Below are 22,638 nucleotides of genomic sequence, written 5' to 3'. Positions count from 1 at the left end.
AGGAATCTATATCTCCAAGAACTATATGCTTTTTTAAAAATTGGAAGGACATTGAATTATTTGGACACTCTCCTGAGTTCTTTTTCTAAAAGTTTACAAGTTCACTTTGCTCTGTGAGCAAGAAATCACATGTCTTCAACTAAGTGACTAGCAGGACACCTGGGGAGATAAGAGTTATTTTGTTTACTTAAGTTAAAATAAAAATTGCTGTTGCCAGGCTGGGGCTCCTGCTGATTGGCTGAAAAACAACTAGCCTGGGAAAAGTTCTGTCTGAACATGTTTTTTGAACTCAGCGTGTCTTGGGAGCAAGCTGTGAAGGAAGATTGCTCCTCTCTCTCTCTCCCTGTATTGCCTGCAGTCCGGAGTGGATGTTCACCTTCAGCCAGTAAATCCTCATCTCAGTATAACTTGTCTATATTTAAAAGCCTGCAAGACTGCGGCAAGCGAGAGTTAACAAAGACAATGTTTCACCGAGGATCCTCAGCACTTATCCTCTGATAATACAGCACTCCCCCAATACAACCCCTCTGACAGTGCAGTACTGCCTCTGTACTGCCCCTCAACAGTGCAGCATTCCCTCAGTACTGCCCCTCCAACAGTGCAGGACTCACTCAGTCCAACCCCTCTGCCAGTGCAGCATTCCCTGAGGATTGCTCCTCTGCCAGTGCAGCATTCCCTGAGGATTGCTCCCCTGCCAGTGCAGCATTCCCTGAGGATTGCTCCCCTGCCAGTGCAGCATTCCCTGAGGATTGCTCCCCTGCCAGTGCAGCATTCCCTGAGGATTGCTCCCCTGCCAGTGCAGCATTCCCTGAAGATTGCTCCCCTGCCAGTGCAGCATTCCCTGAAGATTGCTTCCCTGCCAGTGCAGCATTCCCTGAGGATTGCTCCCCTGCCAGTGCAGCATTCCCTGAGGATTGCTCCCCTGCCAGTGCAGCATTCCCTGAGGATTGCTCCCCTGCCAGTGCAGCATTCCCTGAGGATTGCTCCCCTGCCAGTGCAGCATTCCCTGAGGATTGCTCCCCTGCCAGTGCAGCATTCCCTGAGGATTGCTCCCCTGCCAGTGCAGCATTCCCTGAGGATTGCTCCCCTGCCAGTGCAGCATTCCCTGAGGATTGCTCCCCTGCCAGTGCAGCATTCCCTGAGGATTGCTCCCCTGACAGTGCAGCATTCCCTGAGGATTGCTCCCCTGCCAGTGCAGCATTCCCTGAGGATTGCTCCTCTGCGAGTGCAGCATTCCCTGAGGATTGCTCCCCTGCCAGTGCAGCATTCCCTGAGGATTGCTCCCCTGCCAGTGCAGCATTCCCTGAAGATTGCTCCCCTGCCAGTGCAGCATTCCCTGAGGATTGCTCCCCTGCCAGTGCAGCATTCCCTGAGGATTGCTCCCCTGCCAGTGCAGCATTCCCTGAGGATTGCTCCCCTGCCAGTGCAGCATTTCCTGAGGATTGCTCCCCTGCCAGTGCAGCATTCCCTGAGGATTGCTCCCCTGCCAGTGCAGCATTCCCTGAGGATTGCTTCCCTGCCAGTGCAGCATTCCCTGAGGATTGCTCCCCTGCCAGTGCAGCATTCCCTGAGGATTGCTCCCCTGCCAGTGCAGCAGTGCAGCATTCCCTGAGGATTGCTCCTCTGCCAGTGCAGCAGTGCAGCATTCCCTGAGGATTGCTCCTCTGCCAGTGCAGCAGTCCCTGAGGATTGCACTGCAATGTCAGCCTAGATTCAAACTGAATGTTGACAACAGTGTTTCGGCCAATAAACTGGAGGCCAGAATTGGCGGAGAGCAGAGATCTCAGGGTGTTGTGCGCTGGAGGATGCTATGGAGATAGGGAAGGGCGAGGCCATGGAGCGATGCGAAATCAAGGGTGATCATTTTAAAATTGATGTGTTGCCTAATCGGGAGTCAATTTGGGTCAGAGAGGATGGGGCTGATGGGTGAATGGGACTTGGTGCAAGTTTAATGGAGAACAGAACTTTGGGCGAGCTCAGATTTACGGAGTTAACTTCCTGCTAATTGTGAAGAAGATTATCCCAGCTGTTCTCCTTCTGAGTTGGCAGGCCTGAAGGGTATATGTATGAATTATCCATCAACCTTGGAGCACATCCAGTAGAACAGAAGCTTACTTCTAAGGGTCAAGCAATGATGTCTGGGCCATCTTTTCACTCCTTAAAAAAAATAGATCTAGTCACCTCTTGGGACTATTCTTGCAACAATTTGACACTTTAATGACTTCCAAGAGAGGTCACCTGGGACCTTATCTTCTTTGTGACGTTTTTCAATGGTTTTTGGTAATACAGCAATTCATAACATTTCATTGCATTGTCACAGTGTATATGAAGCAATGCCCTGGCATTATCTGCTCTTTATAGAGTCATCAGATCTGTACATGTGCTTTTAACAGAGGATTGTGCTCACCACTCCAGTTTATAATAAGTGGCAGACACGCATTGGGTCCCTGGACACTTTCATCAGACTGTTAAATCCATTAAACTAAACTGACATTCAACCTTACAGAGTAAAGGCAATATGTTGTTCGTGAAAGAAAATGAATGCAGGCCAAGAGGGGAGATAAGGAGAATTTCTTACAGCCACAGCGAGTTGTTGTGATCTGGGAACACGCTGCCTGAAAGGGCGCTGGAGACAGATTCATTAGGAACTCCCAAAAGGGGATTAAATAAATACTCGGAAGAGAAAAAGATTTGCAGGGATATGGGGAAAGAGGTGGGAAGTGGGACTAATTAGATAGGTCTAGCAAATAGACAGCACAGGCACTAAGGGCCGAATAGCTGTGCTTTAGACTCTTTGATCCTGTGAAGTTAACCAAATTCAGACTTACACAGATGAGAAATGGACAGTGAAATATTTCTTACTGTCAGCTATTGCTTGCTGCAGTGTATAGACCAGGAAATATATCGAAATTATCAGAATGATCAAGGGTTAAGTTATGAGACAAGATTAGGTAGAGTGGATCTGTAATTCTTTGAGTAGTGAAAATTAAGGAAAGATCTAACTGAAGTGTTTAAGAAGATTAAAGGATCTGGTAGAATAGGTAGAGAAGAACCATTTCCACTGGTGGTGGGGGGGGAATCCAGAATAAGGGGGCAGAACTTTAGGGCAGAATTTTCCCGTTGGCGAGCGGAAGCGGGCCCCACATGTCCCCGCGTAAAATGACGCGCAGAGACGCCGGGCGAGCGTCCGGACGTCAGCGCGCGCCATCGCGATATTTCGTTGGGTGGGAGCGTGATGTGATGTCAGATGCGCACCCGCCACTAATTAACCGGCCACTTAAGGCCCTTGACTCACCAATCGACGCCGATTTTTCGGCGCCCGTACAATCTTCGGGTCGGCGCACGGGCACAACGGGCAGGCGGGTAGGAGACAGTTGCATAAACCTCATCCACGGGCAGGATAAGAGGGCTCAGTGGGGTCGCGAGTGTGCTCTGTCAAATATTTATTTTTCAAAGTTATTGAAACTTGCCTGTGTGATCTGCAGTACTTCAAAATGCATTCCAGCTGCTATGTCTGGACTCTTAACCTTCAGGTCAGCACTCTGCAGTGAGGAATCTTTTCTGGGCCTGCGGGTTCCAGGAAGCCTTCCCTTAGCCTGGGAATGGGAGCTGAACTGTCCACTGGAGGCAGCTCCTCTGAGGGGGAAGGGAGAGGAGGGGGAGGAGGCCAGGAGTGCATATTCAGCCTCGAGGGGAGCCACCTTTAGGAGGACAGGCACAAGAGATGCAGGGCCAAGAGGTAGTCCAAGGCGGAAGGGGCCGCAGAAGACGCCACTATCCTGCTGCCAGGGTATACAGGCGGCGAAGCAGCTACCTCAATATGACTGAGGTACAGTGCCGAAGAAGGCTCCGACTGTCAAGGGAGATAGTCACTTATATCTGTCAGATGATTGGGCCTGAGATCTCCGCTAACTATGTGGGTGGGCACCCCATACCAGTGGCTCTGAAGGTCACAGCTGCCCTCAACTTCTATGCCTCTGGCTCTTTCCAGGGGTCGGTGGGTGATCATTGCGGTATCTCCCAATCAGCTGTCCACACTTATGTCAAGCAGGCCACAGACGCTCTGTTCATGCGTGCATTGACCTTCATCCTCTATCGTTGGGACCAGGCAAGCCAGACTTTGCGGGCCAGAGGCTTCGCAGCCATTGCTGGCTTCCCCCATGTCCAGGGTGCAATAGACTGCACACATGTGGCCATCAAGGCGCCAGTGGGTGAGCCCGGTGCCTTCGTCAACAGGAAGGGCTTCCACTCCATGAACGTGCAGATAGTGTGTGATCACAGGATGCTGATTCTACAAGTATGTGCAAGGTACCCAGGCAGCTCCCACGATGCCTACATCCTCAGACACTCCCAGGTGCCGGGGCTCTTCAGTGCTCCAGCCTGGCTTGATGGATGGCTGCTGGGTGACAAGGGCTCATGACGCCTCTCCGCCATCCAAGAACAGAAGCTGAGCAGCGGTACAATAGGAGCCATGCCTCCACAAGGGCTGTGGTAGAGAGCCAAATATTACCAATGCACTTCTCAAAATGCACTTCTAATGCCTGGACCGCTCAGGGGGCGCACTCCAGTACCCCCCAGATCGTGTCTCGGTGATAGTGGTTGCATGCTGCGCTCTGCACAATCTTGCGCTGGAAAGGGGCGACGCAGTGGAAGATGAAGACATTGAAGCAGTGGCTGCGGCTGCACACGATGAGTCCAGCAGTGAGTCCGAGGATGAGCACGCACAGGGAAATGCTAAGGGGGTAGATGCTGACCCGGGCATACTCCAGGGAGGCAGGGACACCAGGAGGCTTTAATCCAATGACCCTTCAGCTAGCACAACACATACGGACCTCCAGGAGAAGCCTGGGCTGTAGGCTCCATACTCGATGCCAAAGTGCAAAATCTGCCAGGTTAGGAACAGTAACTAAGGGCCTTGTTAATAAAGCTGAATGTCCCACAAAACACTCATTACATTTTTGGAAACCATCCACATGCGGAAGAAAAGAGGCACCCTCAGCTATGGTGACATATCTGAATTTAACATGTCAAGCAAACCAGCTTATTCCAAAAAAAAGACAATAATGTAACAAATCAGAACAAATCATAAGGACCTCATCTTGGGCCAACACAAAAGCACCTGTGAAAAACCCATGATGTGCCTAAGGTGCCTTATGTTTTCGTTTCCGGGTGCTGCGTCTTGGTGCTGCCCCATTGCTCGGAGTGGCATCTGAGACAGCCTGTTGACTCTGCTGTCCTGGTGGCCTCGATGACCTTGACGGTCGTCCTCTGGCGCATGGAGCCTGTGTTGGCCCCGCCCGGGAGGGAGCTGCCAGTTCAACAGCTGGCATCTCCCCAGTCGTCGCAGCCTCACCGGATGCTACAGTCACTGGGAGAGGGGCAGAGGAGCTGCCACCCTCATCCGGAGCTCCCTGAGAGGTGCCCACAGAGACGACAGGCAGCTGCTGTGCCGACATGAGGTCGCTTCAGATCTCCCTGCTCACCGTGGATGGATGGGCACCGAGCTGGGAAACTTGGTGCCCAGACCATCTCCCACACTGGCACTGACCAGCTGAGGTCAATGCCGATGTGAGGGCTTGCTGGTCAGAGCGGATCCCCAGGAAGCCCTGGCGGGTCTCCTGATGAAGCCTCTCCACGAGAGTCACCACTCTCCATGGAGGACACATGGCACTCAGACATGAGGCTCATTGCTTCGGCGATAGTCTGCGTAGACTCCTCCACCACAGAGAACAAGCCAAGCATAGCCTCATGTATCTCTCCCAGATGCTCCCACACACCCGGCCGCATTTCCTGCACTCGCTGCGTCGCGGACGATTCCAGAGGCACATCATCAGGCACCAACCGAGCATGTGCCTGGTCCTCTGCAGTCCTCCGACTGCTGGCACCATGGGCACTCTCTGTCTCTGTCAGCTCCTCCAGCGACTGTGAAGTGCCCTCACCGCAGTGCCCCGGGACACTAGCCGATGTTCTAATTCCCACCGAGGTGCTGGTATCTGCGCTGGTGCCTGCCTGGCAGAGATGGTGTGACGCTGGTGAGACTTCAGGGCCCTCAGGTGTGAGAGGGGGCCTCTGCTGCTCCTCCCAGCCCTGCTCCGATGATGCTGAAAGGAAGAACAAGGACAGTGGATCAGTTAACGTGGAGACAATGTCAATGTGCATCCCTGTCCCCCGGATCATTATGCGCTCATCCTTCCATAAACAAAGCTCAAACCATGTTGCAAAATTAAATCATTTAACATTCAGCACTTCCATGGCTGTTGGGAGAACAATGCTGACCTCACTGTTGGGCATAAATACCTGGCTGGGGCACCCCAGCCTCACCGACACCGGTGGACCTGGGCGCATGGCACCTCTCCAGATCCAGGGCCTCCTGCTCGAAGCGGCTAAGAATGGTGATCTGCGCCTGGCCGCCGCCAGTCCTCACATGCTCTGCCGCGTTATGAGCATTCATTTCCTGAATTAGAGAGACGAGCAATGATTCAATGCAGTCACTACACTCAGACTTGGAGAGCGGGGAGGTGGGCAGCTGGGCGGTAAGCCGACCTGCTGGGTTAAATGCCCAATGCCAACATGGTACTCACCCTGTCAGAGCACCACAAGTCGTTGAGGTGCTTGTGACACTGGATCCAGGTGTTCCACACCACATCACAGGAACTCACCACCTCCTCCACCTCCTCCCAGGCAGGTTTCGTCATGTGGGGGGGCCTCCTCCTCCCCTCCTGGGGAACCAGCACCTCCCGCCGTGCTGCCACCTCCCCGAGGAGGGCAGCAAAGCAGTCATCCAAAAAACAAGGGGCACACTGGCCCCCCGCCCTACCCTCCAGCCTGGCCTGCCCCGCTGCCCTATGCTCCGGCCTGGCCTGCCCCACTGCCCTACCCTCCAGCCTGGCCTGCCCCACTGCCCTACCCTCCAGCCTGGCCTGCCCCACTGCCCTACCCTCCAGCCTGGCCTGCCCCACTGCCCTACCCTCCAGCCTGGCCTGCCCCACTGCCCTATCCTCCAGCCTGGCCTCTCCCGCTGCCCTACCCTCCAGCCTGGCCTGCCCCACTGCCCTACCCTCCAGCCTGGCCTCTCCCACTGCCCTACCCTCCAGCCTGGCCTTCCCTGCTGCCCTATCCTCCAGCCTGGCCTCTCCCGCTGCCCTACCCTCCAGCCTGGCCTGCCCCACTGTCCTACCCTCCAACCTGGCCTGCCCCACTGCCCTACCCACCGGCCTGGCCTCTCCCACTGCCCTACCCACCGGCCTGGCCTCTCCTGCTGCCCTACCCTCTGGCCTAGCCTCTCCCGCTGCTCTACCCTCCAGCCTGGCCTGCCCTGCTGCCCTATCTTCCAGCCTGGCCTCTCCCGCTGCCCTACCCTCCAGCCTGGCCTGCCCCACTGTCCTACCCTCCAACCTGGCCTCTCCCACTGCCCTACCCACCGGCCTGGCCTCTCCCGCTGCCCTATCCTCCAGCCTGGCCTCTCCCGCTGCCCTACCCTCCAGCCTGGCCTGCCCCACTGTCCTACCCTCCAACCTGGCCTCTCCCACTGCCCTACCCACCGGCCTGGCCTCTCCTGCTGCCCTACCCTCTGGCCTAGCCTCTCCCGCTGCCCTACACTCCGGCCTGGCATCTCCCTCTGCCCTACCCACCGGCCTGGCCTCTCCCGCTGCTCTACCCTCCTGCCTGGCCTCTCCCGCTGCTCTACCCTCCGGCCTGGCCTCTCCCGCTGCCCTACCCTCCGGCCTGGCCTCTCCCGCTGCCCTACGCTCCGGCCTGGCATCTCCCTCTGCCCTACCCACCGGCCTGGCCTCTCCCTCTGCCCTACCCTCCGGCCTGGCCTCTCCCGCTGCCCTACCCTCCAGCCTGGCCTGTCCCGCTGCCCTACCCGCCGGCCTGGCCTCTCCCGCTGCCCTACCCTCCGGCCTGGCCTCTCCCTCTGCCCTACCCTCCGGCCTGGCCTCTCCCGCTGCCCTACCCTCCGGCCTGGCCTCTCCCTCTGCCCTACCCTCCGGCCTGGTCTCTCCTGCTGCCCTACCCTCCAGCCTGGCCTGCTCACCAGAAACCCTCTAGTGAGCCCTTCTACTTGCCATTGTGAGCAGCTTGCAAAGGCTGCCAGCGCTTCGTATAAACAAGCCACCATTGGACCCAGTAGACAGTGCACTCCCGCCGCCGCCCACCCACTCCCGCTGTCCTCGGGAGTCACGCATTACACTGGGTGGGCCTTAATTGGCCCGCCTGCGTAAAATGGTGGCGCGGACCCCATCGTGGGCAGCGATGGGGCCCACGCCTGCCCACGCCCGCTCCGGCTCTGTCCCCCTGCCAACCAGAAAATTCAGCTCTTAAAAACCAGAGCTAGACCATTCAGGGGTGATGTCAGGAAGCACTTCTTTGCATAAAGGCTGGTAGAAACCTGGAACACTCTCCCCCCAAAAAAACTATTGAGGCTGGTGTGGGGTGGGGAGTGAATTGAAAATTTCAAAACTGAGGTAGATTTTTGTTAGGCAAGAGTATTAAGGGTTACAGAATCAAGGCAGGTAGATGGAGTTAAGGTACAGGTCAGCTGTGATCTAACTGAGGGGCTGAATGGCCCAACCTTGATCCCATGTTCCTAGCTATAATGTTTTTTCCCAAAATAAAATCTAATAATTGTAGCATTGTGACACAGTATAATTCCAGGACTAATTCCAATTAGACAAAGAAAAGGATGGTGCAAGCAAACTATTGCAGTTTCTCAAAGCAGGGAAGACGCTGTATCCACATATAGAAGGGCTAATCTACGTTCCGGGTACATCCCCTTCTTCAGAGCTGACCAATAAGAGACAGACAGGCATACCAATAACAAAAGTAGATCCAAAGAATCATCTGAGCTGAAATGATCAACTTGAAAATAATGGGGAAGAAAATGATACCAAGCCTTTAATCTATTCTGAGCTTGTTTTAAGGGGGCGTTGTGGTCCCCACGCTCCCCCAGCTAAAAGGTCAGGGGTGGCGGGGGTGGGGGGGAGGCGGAGGGCAGGCCAAATCCAGACCCAACAGCTGCCCCTCAACCTTTTAACGTTGAGAGCAGCATTAAGTAGCTAGAGATGGGAGGTCAAACCCCCATCTGAGGAGGATGTCCCAGCAGCACCACCAGGAGATGGGGCCACTGCTGGGGCTGTGGCCAGTCCCAACACAGAGGACCATGATCCAGAGATTAGTCCAGGGGCTCGTGGTTTGGCAAGTCCCGGCGGGTGGTGGGGCAGGGGGTTGGGTTGGAGGGCTGGGTTTAAGAGGCCAAAGTGGGAGGGTAAAGGTGGGGGGAGGCATGACCTTGGGCGGAGGGGGCTGCAAAAGGAGTCCCTCCCAGTTGTAAGACACCAGCCTGCTTAGCTATTGTTGCCGGGCTTCCCACATGGCGTGGGCTTCCCTCGCTAAAATACCTGCGGTAACAGGATGAGGCCCGTAATTGGTCATTAATTGGCGACTTAAGGCCTCAGTTGGCCCCAGGGCAGGCAGTCCCTCCGACAGCTCCCCCGTCCCACATATTATTGTGGAGGGAGCAAGGTCAAGTCGGTAGGCAGCAGGAATCATACCCATTGGACTTTATATGCTCCCTGCCTTCAAACCTGCTGACAGAGGAATGTAAAACCCAGCTCTATCTATCACAAGCTCACATAGTAAATAATGTGCTGGTGAGCATTTCCAAAGATTATGTAGTGGCTTACTGCGCAAAGGATTTTCCCAAGTCAAATCAAAGCAGCCATATTAAAGGGCATTGTTTCCCAGGGAGTTCCCTATCTCAGTCTGTTTGACCAGAGAAGGCACTGACATTTATTTCTTCCCTCAGGACGTCACACAGCACTTCACAGTCAATGAATTACTTTAGAAATATAATCGCTGTTGTAATGGAGGAAACACGGCAACCATTTTGTGTACAGCAAGCCCCCACAAGCAGCAATGTGATAATGAGCGGATAATTTATTTTAAGTGTTGTTTAAGGGGGTGAATATTGGTCGGGTATCACAGATAGATTTGTGGCATTTCCTTTTATTTGCCCATGACCAATATATTTGTGTGTGGATGTGTGCATTTCTTACTCTTAAAATGGTTGAGTCAATTTTCAATAACTCATCAGCAAGCTTTTGTGTATTTAAAATGAAGGAAGTTACTTTATTTCACACACACTTGCCCTGGTGGTTAAACAAAAGCTTGATGTCTCAGTCACCCTGTCTCTCACACACACACCCAACATTAAATGCAGATGAAAGTAATAATAAAAATTAAATTGAACTCAGTCACTAGTTTGTTGCAGCCCCAGTACTTCTTAGCCAAGTTGATGTTTTGGTTGGAGTGAAGGTCTTGAAAAGTAGGGATTTCTCAGTGGCTGCAATAGATCTGCCAGAGCTGAAACTTCAAGTGAATTTGATGGTAGTACAGGTTAGAGGAGAGAGAGAGTCATTTTTCCTCTTTCGAGGTATTACAGGTATATGCTTGAGCTGCTGAGTTGGCTGCAGCAGTCAGATGACTTTTTCAGGACTCTGGTGGAAGTCCGCCTTGAGGGCTGAAAAGCCAGGTTGAATCTCTGCTATATCTGCTATGACCTCACATGACAGGTTGAGTTATGGTCTAACTGAAGTATTGTGGTAATTCAAACAGCAGGCTAGATTCTTCTCCCACCTGTGGCATTAGTCAGCCAAAACCTTTTGGGGGGGGATTTTTCCCTCGTCGGGTGAGCTCGGCGGGGGCAGGCGGGGGCGGCTGGGAGGCCGACTGCCGCCCGCAATTGGGGCCAGACCGCGATTTCACACTGGGCGGGCCAATTAAGGCTCAGTGGCAGCACTGAGCACTGTCCGTGTGTTGGGGGAGGAGGGCGAGCGCGCAGTGCCAACTCACAGAGCTGAAGAGTTTAAAACATTAAAAATAAAGATTTTAAAAATCTAATAAAATATGTCCCCTCATGTGACTCTGTCACATGAGCAGGGACATGTTATTAATGAAATGTTAAAATTTATATTTTATTTTTATTTGCTGTTGGAAACTTCATCCCGCCCATGGATGAGGTTTCCTAAAAAACGCAAAGGCCGCTTGGCCTTTTCGCCTGCCCGCCAACCTTAAGGTTGGAGAGGCAGTAAAAAATTTCTTTCAATTATAACTTTAATGGCCTTAATAGGCCCTTTAATTGCCGGTGGGCGCACTGCTGACTCCGGGCGCGCGCCCACCCAGCGAGCTAAAAATTCTGGCCTTTGTGACTGGAAAGGCAAAGCCGCTTGTTTACAATGAGGGCATCAATGGGGTTTTGTTTATCTCCTGTCCTGACAAACATGGGGTCAATATCAGAAGGAGTGTCCTCTTTACTCTGTCTGGAGACAAGGTGATTCTATCCACAAGAGACGTCTGGTCGTCCTTGGAAGCCATCTTGCATTTGTCTTTTCTAAAATGCAGCTTTTAAAATATAATTTTTTATTTAAAATTTCACAATATTGTTCTGCCTGTACTGACATGACACAGATCATAGGGAAAAATACCTCTGCTCTTCATCCATGTACTGCCATGGGATCTTTTCCATGGCATTGTTTTAATGTCTGATCTGAAAGATGGCACCTCCGACAGTAACTCTTAGTATTTCGCTGAAGTGGCAGTATGGATTAGGTACTCATCTCTGGAGAGAGCCCACAACCTTCTGACTCAGAACTGCGAGTTCTACCAGTTGAGCCACAGCTGATGCTGAAATTGTAAAGGAGGCATTATCATCGACCACTCTGTTTACTTTACAGTCCCCAGTATAGGAGGCAAATGACAAGAGGATTGAGAGTAGACTCCCCTTGCACTATCCCAATAAGAGAACATCACATTGATATAGAAAGACCAAGAAACAAAAAGAAAAGCTGTTTTGAAAATGATCCAGGTTCATTTATTAAGATAGAATGGAATTTACAGCGTTTTGATTGTGAGACCATGCACCCAAGCTGGAATCCTGTATGTCAAAAGTGCAAGTCAGAGAATCGAACACAACCGAATTGCAGTAATTCCATTATAAGGAACCGGATGTCCTCACTCACAGGTTAATAAGTTATTCCTTGTAATTAAGCATAGATGTTATTATCAACAATTACTCACGATGATAACCATTACTAATAAAAATTAAACAAAATAACAATTATTGCTTAGAATTACACACAATGATCTCTATTATTAATAATAATATTTAAAAACCTTGGTAGCTATTGCTAATAATAATTAAACATATACCTCAGACGCTTAGGGTAAAAATAAATTGCCAGACAATTCACTGCCTCACAAGTCACAAGCCATTTGGGAATGGTTGACCAAACTTTGTTGGATTCTAATGTATCTCTTTATCTCCTCTTTTTTTGTACCTTTCTCTCACTCTGGCTATATGAGATTCCACACATTTCCATCTTACCTCATCCAATTAACTGGAATTCAGTTTTAACAAGAATCATTCCCCATAACTTGAGTCATAAGAACATAAGAAATAAGAACAGGAGTAGACCATTCAGCCCCTCCAGTTTGCTCTGCCATTCAATAAGATCATGGCTGATCTTCTTGTGTTTCAATTTCCACATTCCCATCCAACCCCGATAACCTTTGATTCCCTTGCCTAACAAGAATCTATCTACCTCTTAATGACCCCACCTCCACCACCTTCTGAGGCAGAGAGTTCCAAAGTTGCACAACCCTCTGAGCGAAAGAATTTCTCCTCATCTCTGTCCTAAAAGAGCGACCCCTAATTTTATAACAATGCCCCTTAGTTCTGGATTAACCCACAAGAGGAAACATCCTTTCGACGTTCACCTTGTCAAGGCCGTTCAGGATCTTGTATACATCAATCAAATCACCCATCACTCTTCTAATCTCCAGTGGAAAGAAGCCCAGCCTGTCTAAAACAAAAACAAAAATACCTGGAAAAACTCAGCAGGTCTGACAGCATCTGCGGAGAGGGATACAGTTGACGTTTCGAGTCCGTATGACCCTTCATCAGAACTAAAAAATATAGAAATGAGATTAAATATAAGCTGGTAGAGGGGGGTGGGACAGGTAGAGCTCGATAGGGGGCCAGTGATAAGTGGAGGCCAAGAAGAGACTGCCAAAGATGTCATAGACAAAAGGACAAAGGGGTGTTGACGGTGGTGATATTATCTAAAGGATGTGCTAATGGGGACATTAAGGGTAGCAAGCAGACAAGCTAGTGGCAGATAGCCCTAGTGGGGGTGGGGTGCGGGGAAGGGATCGAAATGGGCTAAAAGGTGGAGATAAAACAATAGATCGAAATAAATTTAAAAATAGGTGGGAAAAGAAAAATATATCTGTTAAAAAATTATAAATTATTGGAAAAAAGGGTGATCGGAAAGGGGGTGGGGATGGAGGAGAGAGTTCATGATCTGAAATTGTTGAACTCAATATTCAGTCCGGAAGACTGTAAAATGCCTAGTCAGAAGATGAGGTACTGTTCCTCCAGTTTGCGTTGAGCTTTACTGGAACATTGCAGCAGGCCAAGGACGGACATGTGGGCATGAGAAAAGGGTGGTGAAATGGCAAGCAACAGGGAGATCTGGGTCATGCTTGCAGACAGACCAAAGGTGTTCCACAAAGCGGTCACCCAGTCTTCGTTTGGTCTCTCCAATGCATTGGGAGCAGCGAATGCAGTAGACTAAATTGAGGGAAGTGCAAGTGAAATGCTGCTTCACTTGAAAGGAGTGTTTGGGCCCTTGGACGGTGAGGAGGGGGGAAGTAAAGGGGCAGGTGTTGCACCTTCTGCGGTTGCACGGGAAGGTGCAGTGGGAGGGGGTTGAGGTGTAGGGGGTGATGGAGGAGTGGACCAGGGTGTCCCGGAGGGAACGATCCCTGCGGAATGCCGCCAGGGGGTGGTGAAGGGAAGATGTGTTTGGTGGTGGCATCTTCCCAGCCTGTCTAACCTGCCCTCATAAGACAACCCACTCATTCCAGGTATCAATCTAGTAAACCTCCTTTGAACCACCTCCAATGTATTTACATACTTCCTTAAATAAGGAGACCAAAACTGCACTCAGTATTCGAGGTGCGGTCTGACCAATGCCCTGTATAACTGAAGCATAACATCCTTACTTTTATGCTCCTTCCCTAATTTTCCAGACCTGCAGCCGGTGTCCTTACCAGACTCAGGCTGACAAGAATTTTGATCCTGTTGTATCTCTTACCAGCCAAGACTGTCGTAGCTTGTTTAGTGACTGTGCAGTTAGTTGTAATCAGCTGATGGTCTCCAACTGGGACAGTTTTAATTTAAACTGTCCTTCTAAGAGAGACATACTGAGCTGGAAAAGACAAAAACAAAGAAGTAACTGTTTTCTTACACCAGTTTTCCAATGAACAGTTTCAATAGCCGGCAAAGTCGCAAGTAACTACATGCCGGATCTCTAATCCCAACGTGTTTTCCTGTTGAAGAAGATTCAGTACTGGGAGCAAGGACATACAAATTCAGGGCTTTAGGTCTTATGGGAGCATGGTCTAAAATCATGATGTAAAGTGCGTTTGACCTTAAAGAACTACTTAACTATAAAAGGGATTTGTTTTGATGGTAATGTATTGTACAAATATACTGATTTTTTTAAATGTTGAAAGTTTAAAAAATTGAGGGATGTTTTGGCTTTCTAATAAGCTGGAATTTTTCACACCATGTTTTTGTCAGTGAAAGCTATCATTCTGTTTTTTTTATATTACAGTGGCCCTGAATATTATGATTACGGACATGGAACAAGTGAAGAAATCTATGAAAGTTACGGTAAACTTGGTTCCATTTTCTTTTTGTTGAAGACTGAGTGTCTCCATGTTTAAGAAAGGGTATACTTGCATTGGAGGTGCTACAGTGAAGGTTCACTAAATTGGTCCCTGGGATGAGGGGAGTTGTTCTGTGATGAGAGGCTGAGTAAATTGGGTCTATATTCTCTGGAGTTTAGAAGAACGAGAGACGATCTCATTGAAACCTACAAGATTCTAAAGAAGCTAGGTAGGGTGGACACTGAGAGATTGTTTCCACTGGTTGGGGAATCTAAAATAGTCTCAGGATAAGGGGCCAATCATTTAGCACTGAGATGAGGAGAAATTACTTCACTCAAAGGGTTGTGAATCTTTGGAATTCTCTACCCAGTGGATTGTGGATGCTCCACCATTGACTATATTTAAGGCTGGGATAGTCAAATTTTCAGTCTCTCAGGGAATCAAGGGAATATGGAGAACAGGCAGGAAAATGGAGTTGAAGGCCAAGATCAGCCATGATCATGTTGAATGAGGGAGCAGGCTTGACGGGCCGTATGGTCTAGTCCTGCTCTTATTTCTGGTATTCTTGTGTTCTAGAATTCCCTTCAGAAATCAAACAGTGAAGAGAAATTGCTGCTGACTTGAATTTACTTTTCTTTCCTTGAAAAAAATGTAATTCACATGAGTAACCTAATCGAAACCTGATCACTTTAAACTAGGAGTAAGACAGCTGTCAATCACATCAACCCAATAACATTCAGCCTCTGAATAACCACGAGCAAAAAGGTCCACCAGAGAATGACCAACTGGTCTATCGAGCCAGGCCATTTGGCCCAACTGCTCTATGCTGGTGTTAATGCTGGTGAACACTCCTAGTGCTGTAATTACAGGCCGATCAGCTCAACATCATTGGTAGGTTAAGGTTTTAGAAACATAAGCAGGAGTAGGAAAAAAAAATCACTAGGCGCTTGGAGAATTTTGAGTTATTTAAGGGGAGCCAGTACAGGTTTGTAAAAGGCAGATGTGTTTGACTTATCTAATTGCATTTTTTGATGAAGTAACAAAGAAAGTTGATGAAGGGAATGTAATGGATGTTGTTGATGGTTTTAAGAAAGCATTTGACAATGTGCAACCTAAAAGGCTGGTTAAGAAAATTATGACTCATGGAATAGGAGGGTCAGTGTCAGCTCAGATGAAAAATTGGCTTAAAGTCATAAAACAGCGATTCATGGTAAACGGTTGTTTTTCAGAATGGAAGATGGTTATCACTGGTGTTCCCCAAGTGTCAGTGCTACAGCTACTGCTATTTTGATATATGTAAAATGATTTTGATATTGGAACACAGAGTTAAAACTTCAAAATTACTGTAGATACTAAACTTGGAGGTGTGGCTGCGAGTGAAAGAGTGAGGATGATACCAATTGCAGGCAACAGGGCATGGTTAGGCTGGCAGAATGGGCAGGCAAGTGGCAGATGGAATTTAATACAGAGAAATATGAGGTGGCGATTTTGGCAGAAGGGATAGAGAAAGGCAATATAGACTAAATGGCACAATTGTAAAAAGTGTGCAGGAACAGAGGGGCCTGGGGGTTCACCTTTGAAGATAGCGGGACATATTGAGAGAGCAATTAGCAAAGCATATGGTCTCTTGAGTACAAGGGCAGGCAAGATATGCAGAGCTTGTCAAAAGCTCCATAGGCCACAGCTAGAGTACTGCTTCCATTTCTGGCCAACACAGTTTAGGAAGGATGTGAGGGTCTTTGAGAGGGTGCAAAGAAGATTTACCAGAATGGTTCCAGGGATGGGGGATTTTAGTCACAAGGTTAGGTTGGAGAAGCTGGGGGTGATGCAAGCAGAGGCGATGAATGATTTCAAAAGGAAATTGGATGAGCAATTGAAGAAAATATATTTGCAGGAGTACGGAGATTGAGCGGGGAATGGATCTGACTGGATTGCTCTACAGAGCTAGCATGGACTCGATGGGGTGAATGGTCTCCAGTGCCATAAATGACTCTAAGACTCTGCTCTACAGGAGCCTCCCCCCCACCTCTTTATATTATATGAATCAACATAATCTTCTTTCCTTTCTCCCTTGTGATTAGCCAGCTGCACCTTCGATTTATCTATGCTGTTTTCCTCAACCACTCCCTGTGGTAGCGAATTCCACATTCTCACCATTCGCTGGCTAATGAAGTTTCTCCAGAATTCTTGATGTGACACATGAAGCATCATAACTGAAGGAGCGATCAATATAAGAACATCACCAGTATCTCCTGAATTCCCTATTGGTTTTGCTGGTGATGATCTTATCTTGAAAGTTCCTTCAGTTATGATGCTTCATGTGTTACATCAAGAGGAATCGGGGGAATTAATCTTGCCTTGCCCAGGAGATTTGGCACCTGGGGTGTAGGGAGCTTCTTGAAGTGATGCAGGAGGTAATAAAGAATTCTGGAGAAACTTCATTACCCAGAGAATGGTGAGAATGTGGAATTCGCTACCATAGGGAGTGATTGAGGAGAATACCATAGGTGCATTTAAGGGGGAGCTGGGTAAACACATGAGGGAGAAAGGAATAGAAGGATATGCTGATAGGTGAAGGAGGAAGCATGTGAGGACCATAAACACTGACATAGATCAGTTAGACTGAATGGCCTGTTTCTGTCCTATACATTCTGTGTAATTCTATGTAACTCTCACTGAATATTCCCATTGCCAGTAGAAGATGGGATCAACTAATTCAGCTTCCCAGTACAGGGATTGAACCTGGGGACCTTCAATAGGGGTCGGCCATGGTGAGGAAAGCGCACTCTGCTGGACAGTGAGCAGAGTGAACGCTCTGCCTAGCTGCCAGGATTGATGAGTGGCCCAATCAATTCGGAAGGTCAGGTCGCACATACAAAGAAGTGGCAAATAGAGCTCGTTGTCATTAATCTTCCTGCGGTCACTCGCCGCATGGGGAAGATCTGGAGGGCCAGGCACCCATAACCGCCCCCCACCGGCTGCAGCACTTTAAAGGGGAGGGATGGAAACATCAGAGGTTAAATGGAGCACCAATTCCAAAGGCTGGGGAATCTGACAAGTACGCACAACCACAGCAAGGGGATGAGCTAATGGAAGCCTTTAAGGCTTGAAGCATTCAGGTAACTGAAAGATAAAGTGAGTGCCTTACAGATTGACCCAATGCTGATCAGGATCCCTTTAAACAGCACAGTGAATGGAGCACAGTCTTTTCCCCTTTGTTTCTATTTCTCATTTTATTGCTGATTATGTCAGTTTGAATAACACATAACGACTTTGTGAAGTGACAAAGAAGCTAATAGTATCGATGCATTTAAGGTGAAGCCAGATAAACACACAAAGGGGAAAGGAATAAAAGGATATGCTGATTAGAGTGAGATGAAGAGGGGTGGGAGGAGCCTCATGTGGAGCATAAAATCCAATGTGGACCAATTGGGCCGAATGGCCTGTGTCTATGCTATAGACTGTGTGTAACTTGATGATATCAAGTCAGAGGGAAGTGAATTAGCTTCTGCACTTTAACACGAGATAAGCTGTAGCCTATCCTAAGTTTCTGAGTGATTGTGAACTCAGCTTTGCCTGAGCAATTGCTTCATTCCAATTCCCCTAACGATGCTATCAACCCTACCAAAATTCACCAATATCAGCAAAAGGGTTCCTGATGTTGGTTACGATGGTGGCCATCCCTCCCCCTGGTCTACGATCTTTCCTTTCTGTTGTGGGCAAGCTTGCCCCAGATGAAGCCAAAGGAAAGGCATGTGATGAGAAGAGGTTGGGGAAGATGCATGCTCCCTGAGTGTACTGAGCCCTCCCTGGAAGGGGCTGAGGATGGAGTGTATGCAGCATGGTAGATGGGATGGTGGTGATGTGAAAGTTTCGATGTGACAGTCAGTGTGTCCCCTGCTAATAGTTGTGCGAGATCCTCGGAGAGAGTAGTCCTTTGATTATGTGATGCCATGATGAGAGATTTATATTGCAGGGAACTGAAGGATGACTTATCCTGGTGGAGTGGATGAGATCATTCATCCTCTTCCTACACTGGATGGTGTTTCGGGTGCGCTGGGCAGCCAAGCTGACATCCTGCCGGAGAGGTGAGGCCGGTTTGCTTTCTGGAACCGTCCCTGGGATACAGCATATCCCTATGCACCCGCACTCCTCTTATAAAGGCCTGGAGAGCGTCATGGCTAAAGCAGGATACGTGCCCCAGAACCCACCCGCCACTGCCCTGTGTTTCAAAAATGAAAATTCCGCCCAATTCCGTCTTAGGAAGGATATATTGAATTTGGAGGTAGTACGGTGTAGATTTACCAGAATAATACCTGGACTCCAAGGGTTAAGTTATGAGACGAGATTGTATGAATAAGGGTTGTATTCCCTGAAATTTAGAAGTTCAAAGGGTGATTTGATCGAAGTTTTCTCAATATGAAGGGAAATAGGTAGGGTTGAGAGACACTTTCCGCTGGTTGAGGAGTCTAGGACTAGGGGACATTGTCTAAAAATTAGAGCCAGAGATGAAATTAGGAAACCCTTTGACGCACAAAGGGTGGTAGAAATTTGGAACTCTCTTCCACAAATGATAATTGATGCTACATCAATTGTTAAATTTAAAACTGAGATTGAGAGAATGTTGTTAACAAAAGGTGTTAAGGGAGATGGAGCAAAGGCAGATTCATGGAGTTGGGTGAACGTTGAGCCATGTTCTTACTGAATATCAGAACAGGCTCAAGGGGCTGAAAGGCCTCCTCCTCTTCGCGTGTTCTTAAGTCATTCCTCCTTTATGAGGGAGATAGAGTTTGATAGGGTTACATGAAGAGGAGTGGGAGAAGGCCAAAGTGAAGGATCAACACCAGCATAGGCCAGTAGGATCAATGGACTGTTTTTGTGCTATAATTTCTGTATAATTCTATGCAATACCTAAAATAATACAAAATTACCCTCTTTATTCTTACTTCAGCATTTCCAGCATTTGAGTATTTTCTTTTAACTCTGAGACTCGATTCTGCTGAATGACAGATCAAATTTGTGGGATTTTATTACTTGATCTTTTGAGGACTACCAGCCCACAACCCTCAATTATCCATCCATTCAATTAAGTTGATGAAGGATTTGGCACATGGATCCTCGGTTTCCTGACCAGTGTTCCCTGTGATAGCTGTTCCTCACCTGGAGCACTCAATCACACAATAACCTATTGTATCCTTCCATGTGTATTTTAGTTTGGCCAATTAAGCACTGGAATTTTTAACATTTGAGCCATGGGGCAGTATTTTGTCCTTGGTGGGCGTGCGGGCCTGCCGCCATTTTGAATGGGCGGGCCAATTAAGGCCCGCCCAGCGGCCTACCTGACAGGAAGCGCTGTGCGCTTCCTGTGCGGGGGAGGGAGGGATTCCCCATCTGTCAAAGTGATGTCTCAGGGAGATTACTGACAGTCTGAAAAACTTAAAAAATAGAAAAATAAAAATATTATTAACATGTCCCCCTCATGTGACAATGTCACACGAGATGGGACATTTAATAAATATCAAATGACATTTATTAAAGTTTTTAAAAAGGAACATGAAATCTCATCCCGCCAGTGGATGAGGTTTCATGTTTTATCAGAAGCCCGCTGGTGCTCCTGGCCTGCCCACCAGCCTTAAGGTTGGACGGGCAGGGCCTTTAATTACTTTAAGTACCCTGTCAATGGCCTCAATTGGCCATTGACAGGTCGGCGGGCGGACAGCTGATTTCGCTGTCCGCCCGCCTTCCTGAAAATTTAAAGGGACCGGAATGACGTCGGGGATGACGCCCCGCCCCCAAATTGCTGATGGGAAAATTCTGGCCATGGCTGCTATTACTGAGAAGATTCCAAGACCCATTCACCCATCATCCCACTGCTTGCAGACAGGCATTGGCTCCCAATGTAACAGTGCCTCGATTTTAAAATTCTCATCCCTGTTTTCAAATTCCTCCATGGCTCCAGCACTCCCTATCTCTGTAATCTCGTCCAGCCAACCCTCCCTATCTCTGTAATCTCATCCAGCCGGCCCTCCCTATCTCTGTAATCTCATCCAGCCAGCCCTCCCTATCTCTGTAATATCACCCAGCCGGCCTCCCTATCTCTGTAATCTCATCCAGCGAGCCCTCCCTATCTCTGTAATCTTATCCAGCCAGCCCTCCCTATCTCTGTAATCTCGTCCAGCCAGCCCTCCCTATCTCTGTAATCTCATCCAGCCAGCCCTCCCTATCTCTGTAATCTCACCCAGCCGGCCCTCCCTATCTCTGTAATCTCACCCAGCCAGCCCTCCCTATCTCTGTAATCTCGTCCAGCCAGCCCTCTCTATCTCTGTAATCTCGTCCAGCTGGCCCTCCCTATCTCTGTAATCTCACCCAGCCGGCCCTCCCTATCTCTGTAATCTCATCCAGCCAGCCCTCCCTATCTCTGTAATCTCATCCAGCCAGCCCTCCCTATCTCTGTAATCTCATCCAGCCGGCCCTCCCTATCTCTGTAATATCACCCAGCCGGCCCTCCCTATCTCTGTAATCTCATCCAGCCAGCCCTCCCTATCTCTGTAATCTCGTCCAGCCAGCCCTCCAAGATGTCTGCGCTTCTCTAATTCTGGCCACTTGCGTATCTCCAGTTTGAATCTCTCCACCATTGGTGACCGTGCCTTTAGCTGCCGAGGCCTGAGGCTCTTGAGTTCGCTCCTTAAACCTCTCCACCTCTCTACCTCTCTCTCCTCCTTAAAACCTCCCTCTTTGGCCATGTTTTGGATTCAAATTTTGATTGATAACGCACCTATGAAGCACCTTGGGACGTTTTGCCGCATGGGAGGCATCATATAAATGCAAATTGTTGTTGTTGTCTGAGTTTACTGTGTACACTACATGGAACAGTGTTACTGCTTTAACTTATAGTTGGCTAGTATGGAGACTTGTCTTCATGCCACTCACAATTACACTTCCACTGATGCAAATCCATGCATCACTCTTTCCCTAAAAAAAACTCCTGGGCCAGAATGTTCACGTCAGCGTGCGAGGGCGGGCCCTGCATGCCGAGGCGTAAAATGACACGCTGTGATGTCGGGCATGTGTCCCATCGTCACCGCGTGTCATTTAGATCTTTCATTTGGTGGGCGTGCGCTGGAGTCAGCTGCATGCCCGCCGAACTGTCAAAGGCCTATTAAGGCCATTAGGAAACTAATTTAGATAATTAACAGGGCTGCCTGTCCAACCTTAAGGTTGGCTGGCAGGTGAAGACCCCAAGTGGCCTTTGCATTTTTCAGGGAACCTCATCCATGGGCGAGATGAAGGTTTTATTAAATAAATTTTTTTTTTTCACAATTCATAAACATGTCCCAGCTCATGTGACACTGTCACATGAAGGACATGTCTAAATAATTTTAATCTTTCTTTATTTAAAACTTTCAATGTGAACTTAATCTCCCTGAGGCAGCTCTGTGCCTCAGGGAGATTTCTGTGCTCTTTCACGCACATGAGCGAAAGAGCGCAGGCCCGACTCTCCCTCCTCCCCCCACCTGCACAGGTAGCGTGAGCGCTACCAGCCATGCGTCATGCTGGGCGGGCCTTATTTGACTCACCCATGTAAAATGGCGGCGTGACAGGCAGAAAGTTCTGCTCCTGGAATAACAGAGAGAGATTGTGTGGGTCGGATAAGCCCAAGGCCCTTTCTCCTATTGTTGTTCTTCTTGATGTTAACAGCGATGATGGTGATTGAAATTCGTGGCAGATTCAAAGGTTTAAAGCATCTGGCAGTTCATATTCAATCAAAAATTGGCAGAGTAATTAGTCACAATCCCAACTTGTTCACCTATGGAACTGTAAGCAATCTGGTTAGTGTTTTTCTGTGTCAATTTGTGTTTTATCAGTGAATCATAGAATGATTACAAGCACAGAAGTGGGCTG

General features: G+C 48.9%; 1 protein-coding gene across 1 annotated transcript in view; it reads left to right on the top strand.

Moving 5' to 3' along the window:
• Nucleotides 1–22,638, top strand: part of khdrbs2 (KH domain containing, RNA binding, signal transduction associated 2) — a 626,587-nt gene that overhangs the window by 593,072 nt on the left and 10,877 nt on the right. Inside the window, exon 8 of the mRNA XM_078541836.1 lies at nt 14,682–14,740. Within this exon, the coding sequence (XP_078397962.1) occupies nt 14,682–14,740 (59 nt within the window). The remainder of the gene's footprint in view (nt 1–14,681; nt 14,741–22,638) is intronic.

Source organism: Cetorhinus maximus, chromosome 5 (genome assembly GCF_964194155.1).
Source record: "Cetorhinus maximus chromosome 5, sCetMax3.hap1.1, whole genome shotgun sequence".
NCBI lineage: Eukaryota > Metazoa > Chordata > Chondrichthyes > Lamniformes > Cetorhinidae > Cetorhinus > Cetorhinus maximus.
This window is presented reverse-complemented; position numbering and strand designations above follow the sequence as displayed.